Source organism: Chelmon rostratus, chromosome 10, assembly GCF_017976325.1.
Source record: "Chelmon rostratus isolate fCheRos1 chromosome 10, fCheRos1.pri, whole genome shotgun sequence".
Lineage (NCBI taxonomy): Eukaryota > Metazoa > Chordata > Actinopteri > Chaetodontiformes > Chaetodontidae > Chelmon > Chelmon rostratus.
In genome coordinates, this window is record NC_055667.1 from 10,460,254 (window position 1) to 10,484,078 (window position 23,825).

The window sequence follows — 23,825 nt, forward strand, 5'->3', positions numbered from 1 at the left end:
TAATGAATAAGTTTTTGAAGGCTATTGTAACCTTTAACATACTGTCTACAGACTTTTGTACGTGATGTGGAACCTGGCGTATGTTTATTCCTTCTCTGAAGAAGGCTCATTCATTGAAGGATCATGTACATGTTGAAATGTAAGTGTTCTTTTGGCAATGCTGAATTTTCCTGAATGAGACAAATCTCATTGTTTTTTCAGTTAAAGATTTATTTATTTTTGAATTTGTATTCAAGGTGTAATTGAAGAATATCATGTTTGGACTTCACGTAACCTTTGTGTCAAATGAAGATTTTGTCCATTTCAGAGTCACGGTTTGACACGGAGTATGAATTTATGTTCTCTTAAATATTTCACTACTTGTTGAAGGGTTGTTATTCCACTGTGCTCTGCAGTGCAGATGTTTGTCTGCAAAAGCTGTTTGTTCTGTGTGATTGTAAGGAACAACACTGGCTTGTTTCATCTGGACCCATACTTTTTAATAAAGTGTTTTTTTCCTAATTAATTAAAGATTCTGCTTTCTATCCAGGTACAAGTATCTGATGATGTGTTGATCTGGGTGATGCTCTTCAAGCTTTGCTATATATGCCCCCTTCTGGCATGAAGGGTACATTGTACCTGCTTGGGTGGTAAACTAGGTTTAAGTTCAGCACCGAGCTCACATTCAAACCTTGAGTGAAGTCGGACATCTTAAATGTTGCCATAGCAATGAAAGACTTTGAATTTGACACAGTGGATGAGGGAGCAGTGCAATAATGACCAAGCAATCAAGGATAAATAAGCGGCTTCTATGGATTTAGATAACACATTATTCTGTTGTAATCAAAATTGTAGAGGTGTACCAAGAGAATTGTGCCCAAAAATTTCCTCCTAATCGTCACTGATGTAATAAACTCAACACAGTTCAGTTTATATTGTAAACTTTGATCCAGGAAGTGAGGCGAGGGGAAATGTTTGGATTTGGCTGAATGTAAAAGACTGTATCTGTGCACTTTTTACTGAACAATACCATTTCCTTTTACAGGTTATAAAAGTGGTCACATGACGACCAACAGCCATTTTATCATTTTGGACATTGTTGCACTTTCCTCTTAGCAGCTCACATCCCTGCAGTCTAATGTATGTCAGGCGCATTGACATACAATAAGTAGAAACAGTCAATTATATACTGTACTATACAATAGTTTAAGTTTGATTAATAGCATAAAGTATGTAGAAAACAAAAACATGAAGAAAACTTTTTGTTTGTTTTTTTCATACCTAGATCTGACAGAATTGACATCTTTTGCTGACTTACTTACTAAAATGCTTGTACAGGAGCTTCTGAATCAACCTAAATCATTTAAACATATGTTGGTGGCCTATACATGGCCTCTATCTGAATTCTGTTTTCCTGTTAAAAATCCTGAAATAGTTCTTTTTCTTCTTGTCATTGCAGATCACTTGTGTTTTTTCCTCACCACCTGGTTTTTACACACTTGCTTTGTTGGTACTTCTACATTTACACTTTGCCTCACCTGGAGTCACATGAGACCCAGGTGACAACTCTAAATACTCTTACAACAGCCAGGAGCACAAATGAACCAGATGGTATCAATTACCTTGATAGGGACCCCAAAGCGGTACCTGGGACCAGCAGTCAGGCAGAACTGAAGAAGCCCCTTGGATAAGAGGTGAAACATTTTTAAGTATCAACAGCCACGTCCATATCCCCATGATTTAACCGTCCCGGGATAACCTTTCCAGATCATGAACAACGTGTGTTAGCTTGCATTTGCTAATTTGCATTAAACGCACAACTGAGTCTGACGGGAATGTAATTTTGCAATGATTTTGGTCATAAGCCAAAGATTTGGATACATTTAAAATTGACCTGATGATGGCGCTGGATGAAAAGTCAGAGGATCAACAAGGTGATTACAGTTCATCATTAATGTATGAACCAGATTGCAGATTTCACCCAGAAGCTCTTGATGCTGCTGGTTTTCTCCTCATAGACCTCGCTTTTGTCTCTGACATTGTGATGAACCACCTTTAGTTGTATTATTGGCACAGTGCTGGACTTGTTTACCTGCTACCTTTACTTTTATAGTCCTCATGGGCAGTTTATCATTCTCTTTACCAGAATCCCCTGTGGGATCCCTCAAGGATTCTTAATAGGGTCCCATCCTTTTCTCTCCTCACAATACGCTTCCCATCCCTTGCGATTGTCCCAAAGATCTCAAAAGTTGGATGGTTTTTTCAGTTTAACGAGAACAAATTCAACTTCTGCCGACACCAATCTTATCATCTTTGATTGAGACCATTCTTTGGATAAACAAGTTAATTTAGCAGCCAGGTCCAGTTTCCTCCAACAATTTTCAAGATCTTTATATCATGATCTGAAGAGAGTTATTCATGGCTTAAAGGCATAGTTGGATATTTTGGAAAATAAACTCGTCTGTTTTCTTGCTGGGAGTAAGAAGATAAGAAGATCAGTTCCACTCTCATACAGTTTCTCTCTGTTCAGTTTGAACATAAGACCATAAGCCAGTTAGCTTAGCTTAGCAAAAGACTGGAAACAGGGGGAGTAAACCAGCATGGCTCCATTCCAGAGGTGACCAAACTGACCTTGAAAACACACTTATTATCGTGTTATATGTTCATTGTTTAATCAACACAAAAACCAAAGTGTCAAAATGACAATTTGTGGTTTTATCATTCATCTTTATGGTTGCTTTTTGGTCTTCCTGTTGCATACCACTGCTTTGCAGTTTCTAATTCGTTAATGTAACCATTTTGTAGTATTTTAAGTTTTATCTTGACCATCTCACCCTATTTGGGTCGATTTCCTCCCTCTTTCCTGATAATTTTCAAGAAAATGACAACACCACTATGTTGCAACATCCAACAACGGTATGCTTTTTTTTTTTTTTTTTTTTTAAAAAGGAAGAAATAAGCACAGACAAGTGAAGCACCAACTTTCATCTCAAGACTTGACTGTTTTTCTCTCTTTTTTCTCGCCGTTAGGGCCAGAACACTGCGCATCCAGGAAGTCAAGACCCCCTACTCAAGCCCACCACAGAACTGTGGGTAAGCCCCAGACGGTAAACAGGTCACACATCTGAGCATCACATGACCAAGCTTTTAATATGTGTTCACTCAGGGTAAATCCACTGTCTTACATATTTAATGTTTAGCTGCACAGAAAACGTTAGTGGTGATTATTGCTGTGTGTTAAAATAACAGCACTGCTTTCCACTTTAGCTGTTAATTACCAGTGATTAATTACTACAGTTATACCTGCAGTTTCATTTAAATCCAAGCACGAATTATTTTGATTCTTTAACCCTTATGCACACAGTATTGGAGTTTGAGATTGAGCTCCTATAAACAGCAGGTAGAGTTGTATTTTATGTCAGACACAGCTGAGAAAAGGTTGTTTACAGACAGGTTTTTTCAGTAAATAGTTCACTGACTCTTCAGGTGCAAAACAGGTTTATACTTTCAGCTGCAGCTCTGGCTAAAAGTTCCTCTTCTGCACAATCACTTCCTGTTTTCAACAGCTGGTTTGAAGTGCGCTCACAAACACATGTTGAGTTTTTCAAAAATACACGAACCGAATCTAGAAGAACTTATGTGCTCATGGCACTAGCCTCTGAGACGTCATTCAACAGGAAACCAGAGTTTTCGGAGGTTTAGACCACCAAGACACAGAGTGCGAATGGAGGATTAACACCTGCAAACCAAACCATAAAAACAAGACGAGAGACTATTTTTTAATCAGCCTGTGGTGTGTCTTGCTAAGATGTTGTCTGACATAGATATCAAGTCACAAAATGATATACTTTGTGCACAAGATAGCTGAGAGTGAATAGTTGTAATGTCATGCTGTGATGTCGGCCCCTCTATTTCCCCTTTTCGCCGGAGTACTATTGTGGTTTATGTTCCACTTGAGAGTGGTAACATTGTTCACTAATTGTTGCAAAACCGTATGGAGATATGAAAAAGGAAGGCAGGTTTCCCATTGAAGAGTTTCAGTTTGATTGCAGACATCCATAAAACTCAAAATAAATAAAGGCTGACATAAAGTTCACTGTGGGTAAAGTTAGGAGCCATCTGAAGACTCTGACAAAGCATTTTGTCATTTTTAGATTTTTGATATTAAGAAGAGTTCTTTTTCATGTTTACATTTTGGAATTTCTAAACTAATAAAATGTAGCATTTTCTTTTCTGAAATCATCTCACTCTTGCTGCTTTATAATGGGTTGCATAATCTTAAATGCACTGTAACAATATGTTCATAAGCATAATTGAACCTCCTTTTATCGATATAAAAACACAACTAGTCGTGTGACAGAGGGCTGGACTGCAGTATCTGGAAATATACTTAACCTCCATCTGATTCACAAGAATGTTGAACAGAGGGAGCCTCTCCTGGCCCATCTGTGTCAGAGCGCCTTCAACTTGTGAAGCAGCAACGGTGGAAGGATGACAAAAGGAGAAAGTAGCGCTATATTTACATCAGATGTTGTCAGTAAATCATTTGTATGATTTAAATAGGGTGTCATTGACAAACCGATGGAGCTTTCTGAATTTGATGATGATGAGGAACATGATGTCCTCAAATAGATACTAAAATGATAACATGGGATTAGAGCAGCAACAAATAATTATTCTAATTCTTGATTCATCATCTTATTTTTTTTTTTTTGATCAATTGATTCACCATTTTCAATAAAGTGATAATACCCATTCTAAGTTTTTCAGACTGCTTGTTTCATCTGACCGACAGTCCAGATCCAGTGGAGGAGCCTAACAAAGTACATTTAATCAAAATTTCTGGTACTTGCACTTGACTATTTCCATTTGATGTGACGTTATATTTCTATTTAACCACATTTGAGAGGGTGGTGATGTACTTTTTACTCCAAAACATTTATTTGTCAGTTATTAGTTACTTCACATACAAAACATGTGACTGTTTGTGGTATATTTATAAAATAGCTAAAAGTCAACTTCACCCACCTAGACCAAATATAGCAGTAAAATGCTAGTTAGACATTCATTTATTGGTAATAATAATTTCAAAATGCGATGCAGTGATAGTAGTCACAGGGACCACTTTTCTCGTTTGAGTCCTTTTACTTTTGTACTTCAAGTACACTCGTCCCATAATACTTCTGTACTTCTACTGAAGTGAAGTTTTCACTTCATTTTAGTGTTTCTTTCAGGTTTACTCACGGGATGTGAACACTCGTATTTAGACAGTTCAGTTTACTATCAGCAACGACTGTGAGTTGTTTGCTTGCAATATGAGGAGAAGATGGATAAATAAGTATTTTATGACAAAAACTGCATTTAAAAGCAGTTAATGCTCACATTTCAGAAACATGTCAGATGCTGGAACTGGCGAATATTTGGCAGTTTTGCTTAACAAATATTAAAATAGTTGCTAGTTTATTTTCTGTCAGTTGACTAATTGACTAATTTGCTAATTGTTTCAGCTCTTGCCCCAAAAAATAATTCATCTATAAATACTCTACACTATACGCAGAGGAGTATTTCGGAGGGACGCATGGCGGAAGTCAGAGAGAGAAGCGTTTTACTTTCACTTCGCACGAGCTGAAGTTTTGGTGGACGGTCCCTTGGGGGAGCGGGGAGGCTGCAGAGGCAGAGCGCAGCCGCTCAGTCTGGATCAGCGCAACGCCACCACTGCCTCGACGCAGGGGCGACGTTTCATCGACACTTCACCGCTTCACATGAGCCGCTCCGCTTGAGCAGGATCAGCAGCGCCTCACCTCGCGCGCACACCCGCAGCCGACAGCCGCCCGAGCGAGACATGTCCGCGTGACGACTCCGTGTTCGCAGGGAGACGAGCCATGAGGAGATGACCGGCTTGTAGCGCTCACAGGCAAGTGTCCGCGCTAACAGGTTGGCGAGGGTTTGGCTGTGACACGGCAGCTGTGCGTGTGTGTGTGTGTGGAAGTTTCAGTCAAGACAGCCGAAATATCACGTTCCGGCTGCATCGCATTGCTGCTTTTAAAGCGGTTTCTCGTTTTAAACGTGTTATGTCAGTGTGTCCACACTGGATCTCAGTGTTCTGACATTGATTCAAATACAGCTGTATTTATAGGCAGCGTAAGTCAGCCTACATCTGGCAGCTACACGGCACAGCAAGTTTCCTCTTACTGAAATCAATAGTGTAGAATTACTTTATGGCCAACAACTGAAGATTACACTCATCATACCATGTTTTCTGTTTGCACAGTACAATAGACCTGCAGCAAATGGACATCAAATTGACGCATTTCTATGCATTTTTTACAGTGTGTATAATTCTTTTTCTATCCTGTGCCTTCACCTTATTTGACCTCTGAGCACTTCTTTCTGACAGAACATGCATGAGGGTGGAGATGTATGGATTAAACCTGTAAACTCAAAGCATTCAACTGTAGACTATAAACTGACAGCAGAACTCCAAAAACACATGAAAATCTTATATTATTGTTCTTAGATATGCTTTAAACTGCAGTGAGGAGATGGAAGGAAACAAGGCCCTTCAGCTGCAGGCTGCTGTTCTGTGTACAGTGTCATTCATTCATGTCCTACACACTCTGCATGTGCCGCCTGATTCTGATTCTGTAAAGAAAAAACATTCAGGGTACAAACAGCAGGTCGCATGACGCACAGCACATGGACATGTGCAGTGAGACATGTTAACGGTGGACATATTAACCCACGGCTGTGTTTCCGTTGTGTGTGGCCGGCCGGCTTGTGTTCCGGTGAGCAGCGGAGGAGCTGACGGTAAATGAGAGGCCGTCACCATGCCCCCGGGGAAGTATGGGATGCAGGAGGAGTGGGAGAAGGAGGGGAACCAGGGGATCGTGATGGACTTCCTGCTGCCAACTGGGATCTTCCTCAAATTCCCTGTGTCTCGAAATGACACCATCAAAAGCATCAAAAAAGTACGTCTCCTCGAATCCACATTTCATGACCATTACCTGTTTGTAGGGGCTTTTTTACCACTAACATATGATGTTGAACGTCATCAAATGTTGCATTTTGTCTGTTAAAGGATGTCTGTATTTCTAATAGATTTCAATTGACTGACTCTGCTGCTCTGATGGCCACAGTTGCAAAATACTGTTATTATTTACAATATTTACCCAGTGTGCTTTTAAGCAAATTGGTTGACTTGATATTACCGTCAGACATTAAACTAATTAAAACATCACATAGTCTCAACAATGCCTGCCTGTGCTTTTGATTCATCTTGAAGTTTTGATGCAACCGTTCGAGAAGGAGCCATAGCTTTCCTCCCCGGTGCACACGGCCACCTCTCTGCTGAGGCAGATCTGCTGTTAAATGTGAATGTGCCAGTTTCTATGCCAACAGTTCTGCCACTTCAGGCTGTTTGATTTAGCCGTGTTAAGTATGATACTCTTGGAAGCTGTTAAGATGATTAAGAGATTAAATGTCTTTCCAATCGGGGTGGTTCACCAGGAAATTTAGAGAATGTTCAAAAACTGCCAGGGTCATTTTTTGCACGATCGGTCGTCTTTTTGGCTCGTTAGAGAAGCCAGAGTGGCGATAAACGCGTTATTTTTTGATAGCGCTTTAGCTGCTGTCTCTTGCTTTTGAATATGACATACACGATTCCTCGAGCAGACGTTGTAAATGCACGGAGAACACACTGTACATTTCTGGCCATAAACACTGAGCTCCAATCCTCACGCGTTGCTTTCGTCTCCCGTTTCAGATGGTTTGGAGAAACGCCAGAAGCGAGGCCCTGTTCAGCGGCCTGGGCGATCCCGACGCATATGTCTTCACCTGCATCAACCAGACAGCGGAGAGGGAGGAACTGGAGGAGGAGTCCAGGCGCATCAGCGACGTGCGGCCCTTCATGTGCGTTCTGAGGCTTGTGGCGAGGGAGGGCGACCGAGTGGAGAAACTCACCAACACCCAGATCAGCCTGTTAATTGGCAAAGGTCAGCAGCAGCATCCTTCTCTGGTCCAGCTGAGCTGCTACAGGGGTTGCCGTGGGGCCACAGAGGGTTCATAGGTTGGCGGTATTGTTGTGCAGTTACTGTGTATGAGATAAGAAGCAGTGTCAACTCACGTCAGCCTGTAGAGGCCCTGCCACAGGAAGGTCACCCCACAGAGGAACAACCATCACAATAAACACCAAAAGATGACTGGCGGTGATGCAGAGCTCTCGAAATGATCCAACCGCCGAGCTAAAGCCTTAATGACCAATAGGTGCTGTTTTTCTGAGCAGTTCGCAATGTAACACCTGAATTGAAACTAGAGCGAGTAACGTTTTTGACTTGCGTGATGTATTTACAGTATGTTCTCTTTTGTCTTTCTCACTAGGCTTCAGTTCAGTCAGTCAGAAAAGCCCTACTTTCATTCTTCTTTCAGTTTTTAGTGCATTAGTAATCAGTAATTGTTTGCGTGACTTGTTTTTTGATTTTCTGACACTTTCATTCTGATTTTCCAGGTCTGCATGAGTTTGAGGCCCAGAAGAACCACGAGGTGAATGAGTTTCGGACCAAGATGCGAACGTTTTGCGAAGAGAAGGCTCAAGAGCGGCAGATAATGCCGTGGCAGCAGTGGTTGCAATACAGCTTCCCATGTGACCTGGAGCCATGCTGCTCTCCGCCGGAGCGTGGGAGCGTGAAGTCAAAAAACACCAAGAAGATTTTCATCAACGTGAAGTTTGAGGCTTGTGATGTGAGTAGATCTGCTGTTGTAGTTTTGTATGAGTCATATTTGTAGAGGTTGTTAAGACAAATCAAATCAAGTGTTATGGTATGATGGGGCGGCACACACAGAGCACAACAGCTCTGATTGGAAAAACTGTGGTTCCAGCTTGTGTAGATAAATTGTGGAGGACGATTTGAAGTAAGTGTGAGCACCTTTGGAAATCCCCCTCCCACACCACAAACACCACCTTGAAAACATCACACAGGAGCCAGATCTACAACCACGTAGGGCCACATTTTGTACGCTTTTCGGTAAAGCTGGCCCTTTTATTTGCATTAAGCTGTCTGTGACTCTCGCAGGAAAGCTTCATGCTGCAGCAGGACCCTCAGGACCTCCCAGTGACTCTGATGAGGAGCGCCCTGAAGAAGAAGGCCACCGTCTTTCGCTCGGTGCGACAGGAGCCCGAGGACTACACCCTGCAGGTCAACGGGAGGTGGGAGTTCATCTATGGGAAACACCCCTTGTGCCAGTTCAAAGTGAGTGACTGCAACAACAGCGTCTCGGTGTTTCATGGGGCAATACACGGGTTATTTCAACATGAGGTACAGAGGCACCATTTGCAGCAATTACAGCCTTGAGTCTACGTGGATAATATGCAGCTGTGCATATTTGAACACTTCAGTTTGCCTCCATTCTCCTTTATAAGAAAGTGGCACGAGGCAGCTGAATTTAAAAAAAATTACAAGCCCGACCACAAATTCTGGGTTTGGGCTTTCGGACATCGAATCCTGTGTAGTTATAACAGTGGCTCTGTTTTGTTCCATAAAGCTGTGACTCGCAAAACAAATGGGCAACTTGATGAGCTGCTGTTGGCTACCTGCTGGCCTCCCTCGTGAATGTCCCACTCATGTGGACACTCCTTTCTGAGGATACATCCATGCCTTTTTTATTTTTTTGTGACTGACATTACTGAGGAATGTTCAGTGCACTGGACATTTGTTTGCAGAAAATCATGAAAAATAGTGCACTCTACTGACTCCACAGCTGTTATTTCTCAGCAGATGTGGAAGATTTTCTTTTCTGTGTTGCTTGTGAGTTTGTGTGGGAGGCCCGTAACAGCTGACATGATTGTCACATCAGGAGAGGGGTCAGTCTGTGGCTGAGTTCATGGCAGGAGACCCCAGTGTTGATTTGAAACTGCAGCTACCTGCAGGGGTGACTCATATCTGTCTAGCAGTCCTGCAGAAAGGAAATGCATCCATCCACACATAATGAGATTTGGGCTGCATTAACCTACAGCAAATGAACAGCCTCCAGGAGTTAACCAGTGCTATCAGAACACTGGGAGATATCTGTGGGTCAACTGACTGATGGCTGTACCAGTAAACAAAACAAACAAACAAACTGTCCTCTCCCCTCTGTCTTTTTTCTCTCCCAGTACATTTTCTCGTGTTTGAGAAATGGCCAAAACCCCCATCTGACCATGGTGCGCGACGCCACCATCCGCAAATACCAGGAGGAGCAGGGCAGAATGTACAGCCAGGTGTACAAGAGTCGCTCCTTGTCCAGGCCTCCTCCCCTGCCCCTGAAGAAGGTAAGAGGTCAGCGGGTGGATGTCTGTCATTAACAGATGGGCTCCCCCTCTCCTCCATCTCTCTCTCCTCTTGCAGTTGTTCCTCAACCCGACCGTGGACTTTGTCACACTTGAAACATGACGTGCAACACAATGTTGATAATTTACGCCTTTGCTTGCATTGACTGTAACTTGTTTGCTAATTGAATGCTATTACGTGTTTTTAAGCTTTTTCCCACACACAAAAAAATCATAACTACGAGCAGAAAAGAACAATAAGATGACATGTTCTTCAGACTTAATCAAAGTACCTTGGAGAGCTTTTTGTCCGTTTCTTCCAGTTTCGAGTTTGTTCTCTCTTTTTTTAACTTTCTTTTGTAAGTATACATTGTTGAGTTTCTAGCTTTTGACGTGTTGCCAAACAGGAAATTGTAGCAACTGTTTCATGCCTTGCGACTTCAGGGAATGGCATGAACGCAGTTTTAATTTGACAAATGGGAGGGAAAAATTAGATTTCCTCTCGCTTCTGACTCCTTCCTACAGCAGAATACCTCCTCTCTGTGGTCCATCAATGAGCCCTTCTACATTCACCTGCTGCAGGGCAGCCGAGTCAACGCAGACGAGGGAATGAAGGTTGGTGTGGTTTTGTGTGGGTTTTTTTTCTCGCTTTTCTGCTCAATGAAGTGTGGCATTCACTTGTTTACCAATATCTCAATTTCAGTTGTACGAACAGCGAGGTTGACATGTAAATGACAAGGGGTCACATGGTCCAGACCACACGTTTCCCATAATTCATCAAGGCGGTTGGTTAAAACTTCAAAACAGGAAATGGGGAGGGCCTATCTGATTTTTATGTCTCACTTTGAGGCCTAGATTCTAAGAAAAAAGACAGACGTCTTGCTGTCTCTCGCTTTCAGTGCACTTCTTTTTTTGTAGGCGATGCATGCGTGTTGTTACTATTGCAGACAGACCCTAACCTTTGTTGAAATTTGAGGAAAGTTTCAGTGTTATTCAATTTAAGCTGCTCCCCTGTAAATGACTGGCATGTAGAAATAGTATTCAGTTTTTCCATGTGCGTTTTTTTTTTTTTTTTTTGCAATGACAGTTTCAACCAGTTTGACAAAGCAAGACTAGAAAAGAGTGAGAACACACGTAGGGAACTCTGTTAATGTGTGTCTGTGCTTGTGATTCAGTTTCAAAACTAACTCCGTTACAGTTTAGATGGCTTATTAAGTGTAAGTGCACTTCCGGCTGCTGCCTCAGAGCACATCATGACGGATGGTGAATTTGTCCTGTCACATAATTATCAGTCATGTCTGCAGTTGGCAGGCGAAGGTTTGAAACACGGCCTGGGGGAGAACAGCCACTCATAGATTTTGTAAATATAGATTCAGACTATCTTGATTTGCCAAAAGGCAGGAGCTTAATGGTCATGCACTATTGAATTTTGACTCCTGTGGTTGTTTGTCATTTCCTGACCGCAAAGGCATCGCCACCTGCTTACGTTATGAATGTGGAGACCCTCTGACTCATAGCCTGAGAGACACAGGAAACTCTGAATCATCAAGTCAAATCAGTAAATCTTCCACAAAAAAAATCTCCCTCACACGAGCACTCAGCTCTTCAGCTTGCGTTCATCTAATCACTCCTGTGTCTGTGTGTTTCCCCGTCCAGCTGGTGGTGCAGGCCGGCCTCTTCCATGGCAGCGAGCTGCTCTGTAAGGTGGTGACAAGCTCGGAGGTGGCAGTGTGCTCCGAGCCGCTGTGGGATCAAAAGCTGGAGTTTGACATAAACGTGGCCGACCTGCCTCGCATGAGCCGCCTGTGCTTCGCTCTATATGCCGTCATTGAGAAAGCCAAGAAGCCCCGAGGCACCAAAAAGAAGAATAAGAAAGCGGTGGGTACGCCAGAAGCTCATGGCGTTTTCAGGCCTCAGTGTACAACTTGTGATTGAGTAGGCGAGTGTTTGGGCTGGTGGGTGTGAATTTGTTAGCAAGCACAAACAGATCTGTTTCCTCTCTAGTGTGTAGTGTGCATAGTCAGTGTGTGCTGTGTGGGTGTGTTTTGCTGCTGCGTCTGGTTGTGCAAGTGTATTCAGTGGCAAGGCTGCGGTTAACATTTCATCCGCTTCATCTCTTTTATCTGTACATCACACCAAGGAAGGAAGGAATTGGCAAACATTTTCAAGGAATTCTAAATTCATCTTTACAGTCACCATTCGTATTGACAGCCCTGCGGCCCGCCGAGCGCTTCATCTTTTAACTTGCTTCTTTTCTTTAAGGGACAATTTAGAGTAGAGGCCTAAAAACTCTTCAAAGCAATTTCCTGCTACTCAAGGTTCAAGTTGTTTACTGTCATCAACACAACAATTACAAGGAAGCAGCCATTGGCAATAAAAGTCTTTGTTGTCAGACAAATATGAATAAAAAAGAAACTCACGTAAGTAAAATTAGAATCTAAGACATATAAAGTAGTGCGGAAGTTGAAATATAGGAATGAAATATAATTTAATATAGAATACAGTAATGTAGTAAACGTATGTATGTAATAAGGACAGGGGTAGTCGTATGCACATAAATATATCCTGAATAGCAATAGCATATAAAGAAATCTAAAAATAAATACACGCCCACACACACATATATATATAAACAGTCAGTAAGTAAGAAGCGGTGAAAGTGGAGCCAGTGCAGTAACAAAGCGTTATTCTTCTCAAGCTCAAACTGTTCTACATGTTTGGTTTTGCTGCGATGCTTCCAGCGAGCTATGCAGAGTTTTTCTAAATTGAAGCACTTCTTTGTACGTGTAGATGCAGATATGCAGATTATACTCTCAACATACAAGACTGTCATCAGCATAACGACGGAGCAGAGATTATAATGGACGAGGAATGCAACCTTGTGGCTGCTTTGTTGATCCTGAATTATTGTGAATTATTATTATGAATTATGAATTATACATTTGATTGTTCCAGCTATCAAATGTGACATTTTTTTTGTTTTATATCGTTGTATCTTTTTTTGACTGTTGGTTGGCAAAAAGAAGCAATTACGCAATTTTTGCACAGAATGATTAATCAAGAAATAGTAAAAATCAAAAAGAAATTATCATTATTAGTTGTAGCATTAACTACATTTGTGAGGTTAAAAATAATATGCTACTTTATGCAACTATTAGTTAATAAACGTAGTATGAAACAGGACAACAGCAGTACTGCCACTGTACACTGGGAAGTACAGTGAACAGCAGACTCCCCTGCTTTCCGCTGCTGTGGGCGACGTGTTTGGGAGGTTCGTCCAAACACTTTGCCCAGGTGGGTTTCTGAGCACCAACCCACTTCTGCTTTCTGAGCCACTTCTCTTTTCTTTTGCCCAGAAGAGAAGTCCTGCAGACAGAAGCCAGAAACACAGACGAAAGTCGAGCTATTTTAACCGTTCTTATTTACATGCAGTGTCTCTTTTTTTAGCCGAACACGTTTAACCTAAATGTGTTATAAGTTATATCTGCTGACCTCTGGCTGGTTTATAACTTTAACATGACTGTCATGTATGACAGTTTTTACCAGAAGTTTTTATTTAACACAATGAATTACAGTATAAAGTAAAAGTTGACAAAATGTGTGTCATTAAAATATTAAAGGTTTTTTTTCTTTTAGTTGGCGACTGATATGGGTTTTTCATTGACTGACATTTAGAGAGCAAAGCGGCCGATGACCGATACCATGTTGTTGTTTTGCATCTAACTTACAACGATAAAGAATAATAACAGATGAGACACAACGTTTCTGAACTTAAATGAACATTTATTTAACACTAATGTTGTTTTCTGCAGTCTCTGCTTCAGTAGATCTGCACTCTGTCTGCAGCGCTCTTATTTTAAATTCAGAAAATGTATGAATGAAATAAATGTCCACAGGTAATCAAAAAAACTAACCTTTGAAAAAAACATTTTTTTTTAATAAAAAATAAGTAAGTATTTATCAGCAGCATCTTCCTGTTTCTGAGAGAGGATGTAACTTTGTTAGTGCGCACAATAGCAGCAGTAGCATCTCTTTGTTTTTGGTCCCAGTGAGCATTTATTTAACATTCATGTATTATTCACGTGAACACAGATGAATGTTTGAAAATAAAAACTGTGTGTTGTCTCTGGTGATCGCAGATGATCTCAAAATGACAGATATTGACCCCGATTAATCAACCGAACACAGATGTTACACAAGAGAGATTTAATAATTCAGTACATTTCAGATTAATTGATAGAAATGCTTTAACTTTAAAAAATCTTAAATCTTAAATTGAGTTAGCTTTTGAACTTATTTTGACTTCTTGAAATCTTGAACCGGGCAGGTAGATGTTAAAATAGATAAAGAGATTTTATATCTCACAGATTACCACAAACCTTTGTATGTGTGTGATAGAATAAAAAAATTCAACGAAGTGAGCAGATTTGGTTGTAACTGATCAAACCCTGTCACATCGATTGAAAATCAGAGCATTTTTTGTCCCTCTGCTCTTCTGATCTTACTGCATGCAGATGGTCTTGAAAGCAAGTCAACAAACCTAATCCTTCCCGTCCCTCTCATCAGGATTGTCCGATAGCCTGGGTGAACACCATGGTGTTCGACTACAAGGACCAGCTGAAGACTGGGGAGTTCCTCTTGTCCACTTGGCCATCTGTTCCTGGTACTTTCAGCCGTGCCTCCTCTTGCATCTCCTCCTCTTCAAAAGCACCTCACATGTTAACAGTCTCCTCCACAGCGCCTGGCAGCGCACAGTGAGAACTGAAATACCCAAAGTGGCATGTGTCACCATCAAAACCCCACGTATTCACTCATTATGTGTTTCATGATGCATGAGATAGCCTTTTTTAAGACGTGGAAATGAGTGTTTGTTGGTGCCAGACACATGGCTGTAAATCAGGACTGCATGTTTATTCAATGTAGTTTGACAGAGCAATTAGTTTAACGCTTACTGTCACTTCTACAGACCGTAGGTGACACTTTTACAGGAGATACAGGAGTGGTTTGAAGATGAAAATATACTCACTAAGTGGATAAAAGTTCATGCAAAGTTAATGCATGGTGTTTTCATCACAGATGACAAAGGCGACCTGTTGAACCCGATGGGAACAGTCGAGAAGAACCCCAATGTGGACAGCGCTGCTGGGCTTCTCATTCGCTTCCACAACATCCGGCCACATCCTCTCTATTACCCTCCACTTGACAAGGTGCTGATTCCCAAACAGCTATGTTTAAGGACATACTGAAATTTGGATTTAAACTACAGTCAAAAAATCCTCATCTGTTTTCAGATAAGTGGCGTGGAGAAGAATGGCGACGCAGCTATAACCACGAAAGAAGAAGTACGACTTTCTCACAATCCTAAGCTGCAACTGTTTGTTTTTTTTGTTTTTGTTTTTTTTATGTTTGGGTTTTTTCTTCTCTCTGTAGTACATGAAACTAAAAGAAATCATGGACAACAAAAACTACACCGAGTTTTTCGAGGACGAAAAGGAGCTCTTGTGGAAGCATCGGGCAGAAGTGCGCGAGCGTTATCCTGAAAGTCTGTCCAAGCTGCTCCTCATCACCAAGTGGAGTAAACGTGAGGACGTGGTTCAGGTATGACTGGAGGGTTTGGGCGTTTTGTATTCCACTCTTGAAATGTTTTTCAGGTATTTGGTCACAAGCTGTTGAGACATTTCCTTGTGAACCAAAAATGTGAACCCGCTGGTGTAAAAGTCAGGGCATCGCCAAAGATTTTCGACAGACCAGCGTTAAGCTGATACTGGAGCCACTTTGCTAGCATGGTTCAAAACTAAAAACACATTTCCTATAGTCCAAGGTGACAGTCTTGAAATTGCTTATTTTGTCCAACAAACAGTCACATTTGAGCAAATGTTTGCGCCTGATAAGCCATCAAACAATTAATCGATTATCAGAGAAGTTGCTAATGGGAGAAATGTGTTTCCCTCAGATGGTGAGTTTACTGAGGAACTGGCCCGACCTCCCTGCCATCCACGCCTTGGAGCTCTTAGATTACAGTTTTCCCGACCCGGCAGTGCGTTCTTTCACCATCAGATGCCTCAGGAAGCTCAGGTACGCACATGTTCATGCTTTTGCTCACATCCATGTAGCATTTTGTGCTTTAACAACCTGTTAATTTATGGGACGTTTTCTGCGCACACAGTGATGATGAACTGCTACAATACTTAATCCAGCTGGTCCAGGTCTTGAAGTACGAGTCCTATCTAGACTGTGACCTCACCACTTTCCTGCTGGAGAGGGCTTTGTCCAACAGGAGGATAGGACACTTTCTGTTTTGGCACCTAAGGTGAGAGGCGGTCCAGCAGAAATAACAAGACTGTGTGCATCTGCAGCTTTTTGTGTGACTGGAGAACTTGTGTTCATTAAAGGTCAGAGATTCACGTGGCGTCTGTGAGTTTGCGTTTTGGCCTGATTCTGGAGGCCTACTGCAGGGGAAACATCTGCCACATCAAGCTCTTAACCAAACAGGTGATCTCACACACTTACACACACTGACTTCAAGCTCTGAAACGCGTGTGTTTGTTTTGTGCTAAATCTCAGCCTCCGCCTCGCCTCTCTCACACAGAACGACGCTCTGGGCAAGATGAAGGCACTGAGCGACTTTGTCAAGTCCGGCTCCCAGAAGATGACAGTGGACGACCTGAAGCTGTGTATCAGACAGGAGGCCTACCTGGAGGCCCTGTCAGACCTTCTGTCACCACTCAACCCCAGCATCATTCTCGCTGAGATCTGGTTAGTGCGGGACACACACACACACACACACATACACGCACACACACACACTACTTAATTGGATTTTCAGGGGCAGTTTTGGTCCCTTTCTGGGTTTACTGAATTACAAAATAATACATTTATGTAGCATATTGACAAATGAACCCTTTGTTGTTGCAGCACCAGCAGAATTTGCCCTTATTTCTCATTGCTAAAACCCTTTCAGATGATGATTTTAAATAATATTTCCTCTTAGCTTGTTTAACAAAATTTCCACATTTCCTGCAGTGGTCCTCAAGGGACATTAGTCATGAATGAATACATATTTAAAAACTCCATTAGTAAAATGTCATAGTATTTTGTAAATACAGGCATTTTCTCAACAAGTGCATTCTGTCCTCAGTGTATGAACCTGGCACAGTTCTAATGATCTTGTGCTTATAATGAGTGTGTGTTGCCGTTGCAGTGCAGATAAGTGCAGGTTTATGGACTCCAAGATGAAGCCGCTCTGGCTGATGTATAAGAACCCCGGGGCTCCAGGAGACATGGTGGGCATCATCTTCAAAAACGGAGACGGTGAGATGCAAGAAAATCTGAGTCATGAGTCATGACTGCACACATTCAGTACATATTAACATGCAGTAGCCAGACGGTGTCAGGATTTAAGCTGTAGTTGACTTTAGTTTAGCACGATAGGAATATACAAAATACATTAAGCACAGTACATTAAAATGCACTGGAAAGATAAACACATCCAGCAGGTTAGGAATGGGATGTCACCTAAATTCAAAAAAAGAGAAAGGTGAGAGGATGGAATGAACGAAATGAATATCTATATATTTTCACTTTTAGATCTTCGACAAGACATGTTGACCCTCCAGATGATCCAGCTCATGGAGAACTTATGGAAGAAAGAAGGCCTGGATCTCAGGTACAGCTATATGTGCGGCTGCTGTTGATGTTTTGCACAACAAGCTCTTCCAGACCAACCTAACGCTGTTCATTTCACCCCACACTCATAGGATGATCCCATATGGCTGCTTGTCCACTGGGAACAAGATGGGGCTCATCGAGGTGGTAAAGAACTCAGACACCATCGCCAATATCCAGCGCAACAGCAGTAACAGTGCCGCCACTGCTGCTTTCAACAAGGACGCCCTGCTCAACTGGCTCAAATCTAAGAATCCTGAGTGAGTGTGATGATCGATTGCCCTCTTTAACCCCAGAAACCCAGCACTGGGTCCATTATATGCACTCCAAACACTGTACAAAGCCACAGAGTTTCATCCATCAGTTCATTTTGTTACAGCAACAGATGCTGCAAAGCCACCCAAATGGCCTTTTCCCCAGTAACCTTCCCTCCTCCTCAGCTCTGTCCTGAGCTGTGGTCCAAACACGTACTGTATGTTTGCTAGTTCTCGTCTGATCACTCACATAAATTGTAGAATAAAATTGCTTCATAAGGCCAGCATGCAAAATTGTTGCTTTTGTTGGGGTGTTGAGATACATGCTCCACGATGAAATGCACAGCAGAAGTGTAAGAGCTAGCCACAGCTGCAGCTGAACTGGTGGAACGTTAACTCCACAGACATTTAATAAAACAAAGGTATTAAATCATGAGAAAAAACACACTGCACTTGCTGTTTGTGAAGTTTTTAAACTTCAAACAGACATTAACAAACCACATGTTGACTGACGTCTCTCTTGTGTTGCTTCCTGTTGGTACAAAGAGGTCGTGTATTGATTGCTTTTATTCAACTACATCACCGGCGATGTGTTCAAGTGCATCGCAATATGTGTGAAACAGCTAAGGTAGAAGTACACCAACTGGCACGTAATGTATTTTTATATGGTAGGAAATTGAAACGCGCTGAGGGTGCGAAATTTGTCACATCTGCTGGATCTGTTTTGAACAGACATTGTTTGTTTTGGCAGTCAGATTTCACTTCAACCCTCCCTCGATTTTGTATTTATAAAAACGTATATAAGCTATAATAAATGGAATTGTTCATCGATGTATTTGTCTACAACTATAACTTTGCCTGTGATAAGCAACCAATAAGTAGAGGCTGCCATGCAAACAGATAATGAACGACAGTGCAGTAAAACAAAGGTAAAATTGTTATCCCTTCGTCAGTTTAAGCATTGTATACTGTGGCTATAGATGAACACACAGGTACAGAGTATGTAGGTGGTTTTTCCTTGACATGATGGAGAAAATTATTTTGTCCTTCCACGATCTATAGGTTTTATGCTTTAAGTGCGCTCTCTGAATGTCTGCGCGTCTGCTTTGAATTGTTTACTTCGAAGTATTTATTGTGCGCAGCATTTTGAAACCGTGATAGACCGACACAAAGTGCATGGGTGACTACAGCTTCAGAAGCATTGAATGAGAGTAGATTTTTATTTGGTGCCAGACAGTCTGAAGGTCTCTTCTATTCTAAAAGCTCCTTAGAAGAGAGAGGACCATTCAATGTAATGAATAAGGCTTTGTACGTCACGTTGGCAAGACCGGCCCAGCTAACGGCACGACAGAACAGAAAGGTAATTAGCCTGAAATGTTGCAGCACTCGAAACGGAGTGGAGATAATTAGTAAAAGCTTGACACAGTAAACCCTCTGCACGTCTAGACCGTGAAAGGATGTGACGGTCAATCATTAATCGGCCAGAGGAACTCGTCTGTGAATATTTCATATAGCAGTGAGGACATTCTGCCTCAAGACTGTGTATGTGTGTGTTTATGTGTGTGTGTGCGTGTGTGCGTTTGTAGAGAAGTGTAAGTGTACTGTAAGAACAAAACCCACTCATGCTTTGCTTCCTTGTTTCCCTGACCTTTTTTTTCACCAGGGACAAACTTGATCAAGCAATAGAAGAGTTCACGCTGTCCTGTGCTGGCTACTGTGTAGCTACTTACGTCTTGGGCATCGGAGATCGTCACAATGACAATATCATGATCAGGGAAACTGGACAGGTACCGTCTTTCATCTCAGGAATCCAGAACGACACTGACATCTACCACAAGGGGGCGATCAGGCACAAAGTGGGGACTGGGGGGCTGCTTTCAACCTGATGTCCAACCTGACTTTAGTGGTGCTCAGTGCAGTACTTTTCAATGCCTAATGTTTAAAAAACTTTTCTTCCCATTGAAATGTTATACTAATTGGTATGTCAAGCTGTGTGAGTTTCCAATCAGCCAAGAGCCTTATTAATACTTAGTTGTGACTTTTAATCTATTTCCAGTCAGATCAGATGGTCATTTTGGGATAAAACCCTTCAGGTCACTCACCGGTTAGTGAGTCTTGAAGAAATGTGACTGTGGTCAGTGATCAGGGGTCAGGGATTCAGAACAAAGGAATCATTTTCGCCTTTGCTCCTCAGCTCTTCCACATTGACTTTGGGCATTTCCTGGGCAACTTCAAGCGGAAACTCGGGATCAACAGGGAGCGTGTGCCTTTTATCTTGACTTACGACTTTGTGCACGTGATCCAGCAAGGAAAGACGAACAATAGTGAGAAGTTTGAGAGGTACCATATCTTTTCTATCAGTCTGTTTCCTGATCTGGGATTCTGTTCACATATTATATAACCGATGGTTGATTATCGCATCTGTGTTGTCAGGTTCAGGGAGTACTGTGAGCGGGCCTATAAGATCCTGTGTAGGAACGGGACGCTGTTCGTCAACCTCTTTGCCATGATGAAGGCAGCAGGACTGCCAGAGCTCACTTCCTTCAAAGACATCCAGTATCTAAAGGTATGCAACAGTGATGATGCAGGTGATGATGAGGTTGAGGAGGATGATAATAATTTGGCAATTTCTTGGTTTCTTGTTTACAAAAGGACTCTTTAGCTTTGGGCAAATCAGAGGACGAGGCACTGAAGAATTTCAAAGTGAAGTTCAATGAAGCTCTGCGAGAGAGCTGGAAGACGAAGGTCAACTGGATGATGCACTCCTTGGCCAAAGATAATAGGCCGTGAAGAACACTGCCCCAAGCGAACCTGGAGACCGACCAAAAATGATGAATTTGAACTCATGGAGATAAAAGGAAGGAAAACACAATCAAATCTTTTACTTTATTAATGCCATTCAAAGACACTCAGCAAATGTTTACATGGGACTGGCCTGTCAGTGGTACATAACGACTACATGGAGGCATCCAAAGACAGTCATATGATCATGGAGCATCATTTGAACACACAGATATTTTCACAATGAAGGAAATCCGTCGCACTCATCTTTCTCCCATCAAACAGTGGAATGCCTTTGCCTTGAGGACATCTCAACAACAATCCTGAACGACGCTTTTTTGGTGTGTTCAAATCGCTGCTTGTAAACGACCTGCTCGCACAAAAGTGTCATGAATCACGGAAACACAAGCAGAGACCAAGAGTTCCTGCGCTCACTCAGCAGGGAGCGAACTGCAACTAAACTTTATGATGACCTTAGACGACACCGAGTAAAATAACAGGGCGGCAGTTTCACCTCAAGTCTCCTGTAAGGTTTACAACCCAGGGTGGCTGTCTCATTTCCTCTCCTTACAACGGCCTCTTTGCACTTGTGTCCTTTCCTTTCATTTTGTTGTATTTTATTTAATTTGGTAACTTGGAAGTACTTGTACAAAGCCATGCAGGATATTTTAAAAACGTGTTTGACTGCTGTATCACTTATTGATGTGTAATATTGCCTTGAAGTACAGTATGTTGCCTTTGCAGTGCCAGTAGACAGGAAGCATTGTACCATTTACAAATTACTGTAAGAGAAAATAACTTTAAATGGGACCTTTATTTTGATAACATTCCTGTGTACCAGGCTACATTACCCAGCAGACTCTTACCAAACAGCTCTATGCATTAAAGGAATAATTTGGCATTTTGGTAAATATGCTTATTTGCTTTCTTGCTGAATGCCAACCAGCACCTCTAATTAACAGGTTATGTCTTGTTTGTTAAATCTGTAGAAAAAACTGTGTGTAAGTACAGTTTGCAGTTTTTTTTATGCGATGTGCTGAGCAGACACAAAACCCCCTTAAAACCACAACTTTTTAGAGATGCTGGCACAGACGGAGGCAGATTGTTTTTACCTTTAGACAGAGTCAGGCTAGCATTTCTCTCTGTTTCCAGTCTAAGCTAAGCTAACTTTCTGCTGGCCCCAGCTTCATATTTAAAAGAGAGATGCACTTTAAGAGTGGTATCGCTTTTCTTGTCTAACTCACAGCAAGAAAGGGAATATGTGCATTTCCCAAAATGTCAAACTATTCCTTTAATAACTACTGTTAGCAAATGAAAAAGAAATTATCTCAGCCATGAGTCAAAGCTATCATATAAATGTCTGGTCAAAGGATCAGACGAATAATGACTATATGAGGCATTAAGAACCAAATGAGTAAATAAGCGGTGGACTCATATAAGCCATAGACTTGACGTTGTGTTCCTCAAAATGTGATGCTGTACACACGGTCCTTTTGAAAGTGTAAATCTGGACCATGTGTGCTATCTCAGATGATGCAGTCTCTGTGTGTGTATGTGTGTGTGTGTCTTTGTTATTTTCTAATATTTAAGTTATACACTGTGTAATTCCCATTACATTTTAGAACTGATGTGCCAGTTGCCATGAAAGAAATTTCATGCTCGTAGTGTCAGACACCTCTATACTTTGACATATCTAACGGCGTGCAAAATGGCGTTTGTCAGCTCAAGTGAGCCTGTGTGCTGTAGGATTTCATTTTATGCTATTGTCAGATTATTTTGCATACTGCACATCTTTCTGTCACTCCTGCAAGGAAGATGATTCGCTTTTCATAGCCTTTTTATTTTGCATAGCGGTTAAAATGACCTGTACCATTTGTATGAGTCTCTGTGCGATGATGACTTTTACACAAGAGCAAGTGTGGCTGTAGATGACACAGCAAGAAGATTTAAAAGCTACCGAAATATTCCCTGGGGAATAGACTTTAAATATGAGGCATCAGTGTCCCTCAGTGTAGGCTCAGCTAAACACTGCTGCTTTAAGCTGCTTCAAGCCAGGAGGAGTGAGTCTACTGAGTTGACGGGCTATTTTTGCAAGTTGTAAATTGTACTGTTGTTTTCTTGTGAACTGATTGTAATTCATGCATTCTGTCAAATGGTACAAATCTTTTGAGTTTCAGGCCTCAGTTTCATGTGTGCAGCTAAGACAGATAAATCCCCCTGACCTGTCCTGTATCTGCATCCTGTTTTTACTTTTGTTTCACTTGCTGTTTGGAGGGAAGCGTGCACTCAGTTAAGAGTTTGCAACAGCAGAGTGCACTGAAGCTAAGCCAAGCCATATGCTACCTTTATTATCTACCTATTTCCTGCATCTTAAAAAAAGAAATTATTATAGGTTTTATGTATCAATCAATAGCTCTGTCTGGGCCCCTCTTTTTTAATGAACACACTTCGTGTTACTTCTACATTTGGGGCTTTAGCAATGAAATTAATTTCTGATTATGCAGGGCGGTTTTGGCAAATGTGATAAAGTTCGTCTTGTGGGTTCACAGTTGTTTTGGTAATAATGTACCAAAGTTCAGAGAAATATCAATCTTGAACACTGGTATGTTTCCGGGAGCTACTCTCTAATACTGTAATTGTTTAAGGTGTGATTTTTCTCCTTATTGAACACATCACCATTATACAAGACAAGTGAACATACTACATCCTAAGGTGGAGAGATGACAGACACTTGTTGTCTGTATCGTGTGTGATTGTACATGTTTTGAGCAGCTATTATGAGAATAAGAAACAGCACCAGAGTAGGCTATGTATTCATATATATTTTAGTCGGTGTGTATAGTTTC

At 41.6% G+C, this 23,825-nt stretch overlaps 1 protein-coding gene across 2 annotated transcripts; it reads left to right on the plus strand.

Annotated features, from left to right (window-relative positions):
- Positions 1–5,623: 5,623 nt before the first annotated feature.
- pik3cd (phosphatidylinositol-4,5-bisphosphate 3-kinase, catalytic subunit delta) lies at positions 5,624–23,367 on the plus strand. Of its 2 annotated transcripts, none has more exons than XM_041945732.1 (23): positions 5,624–5,893; positions 6,773–6,947; positions 7,742–7,970; positions 8,483–8,715; positions 9,048–9,224; positions 10,127–10,282; positions 10,805–10,894; positions 11,936–12,157; positions 14,846–14,942; positions 15,356–15,486; positions 15,571–15,621; positions 15,710–15,877; positions 16,233–16,354; positions 16,446–16,589; positions 16,672–16,771; positions 16,869–17,035; positions 17,481–17,590; positions 17,867–17,945; positions 18,037–18,204; positions 19,862–19,985; positions 20,393–20,538; positions 20,632–20,764; positions 20,851–23,367. In XM_041945732.1, exons 2-23 carry the CDS (start codon positions 6,807–6,809, stop codon positions 20,986–20,988), a joined length of 3,126 nt encoding a protein of 1,041 aa, XP_041801666.1. In that variant the 5' UTR covers positions 5,624–5,893; positions 6,773–6,806; the 3' UTR covers positions 20,989–23,367. The 2 variants fall into 2 exon arrangements, with proteins under 2 accessions (XP_041801666.1, XP_041801667.1); XM_041945733.1 differs by having other exon boundaries at positions 10,808–10,894.
- Positions 23,368–23,825: the final 458 nt, after the last annotated feature.

Coding starts and splice junctions, on each gene's coding strand:
- pik3cd (XM_041945732.1), top strand. CDS start 6,807: ATGCCCCCGGGGAAGTATGGGATGCAGGAGGAGTGGGAGAAGGAGGGG. Junction 8,716..9,047: donor TGAAGTTTGAGGCTTGTGAT/GTGAGTAGATCT, acceptor TGACTCTCGCAG/GAAAGCTTCATGCTGCAGCA. Junction 17,591..17,866: donor CATCTTCAAAAACGGAGACG/GTGAGATGCAAG, acceptor TTTCACTTTTAG/ATCTTCGACAAGACATGTTG.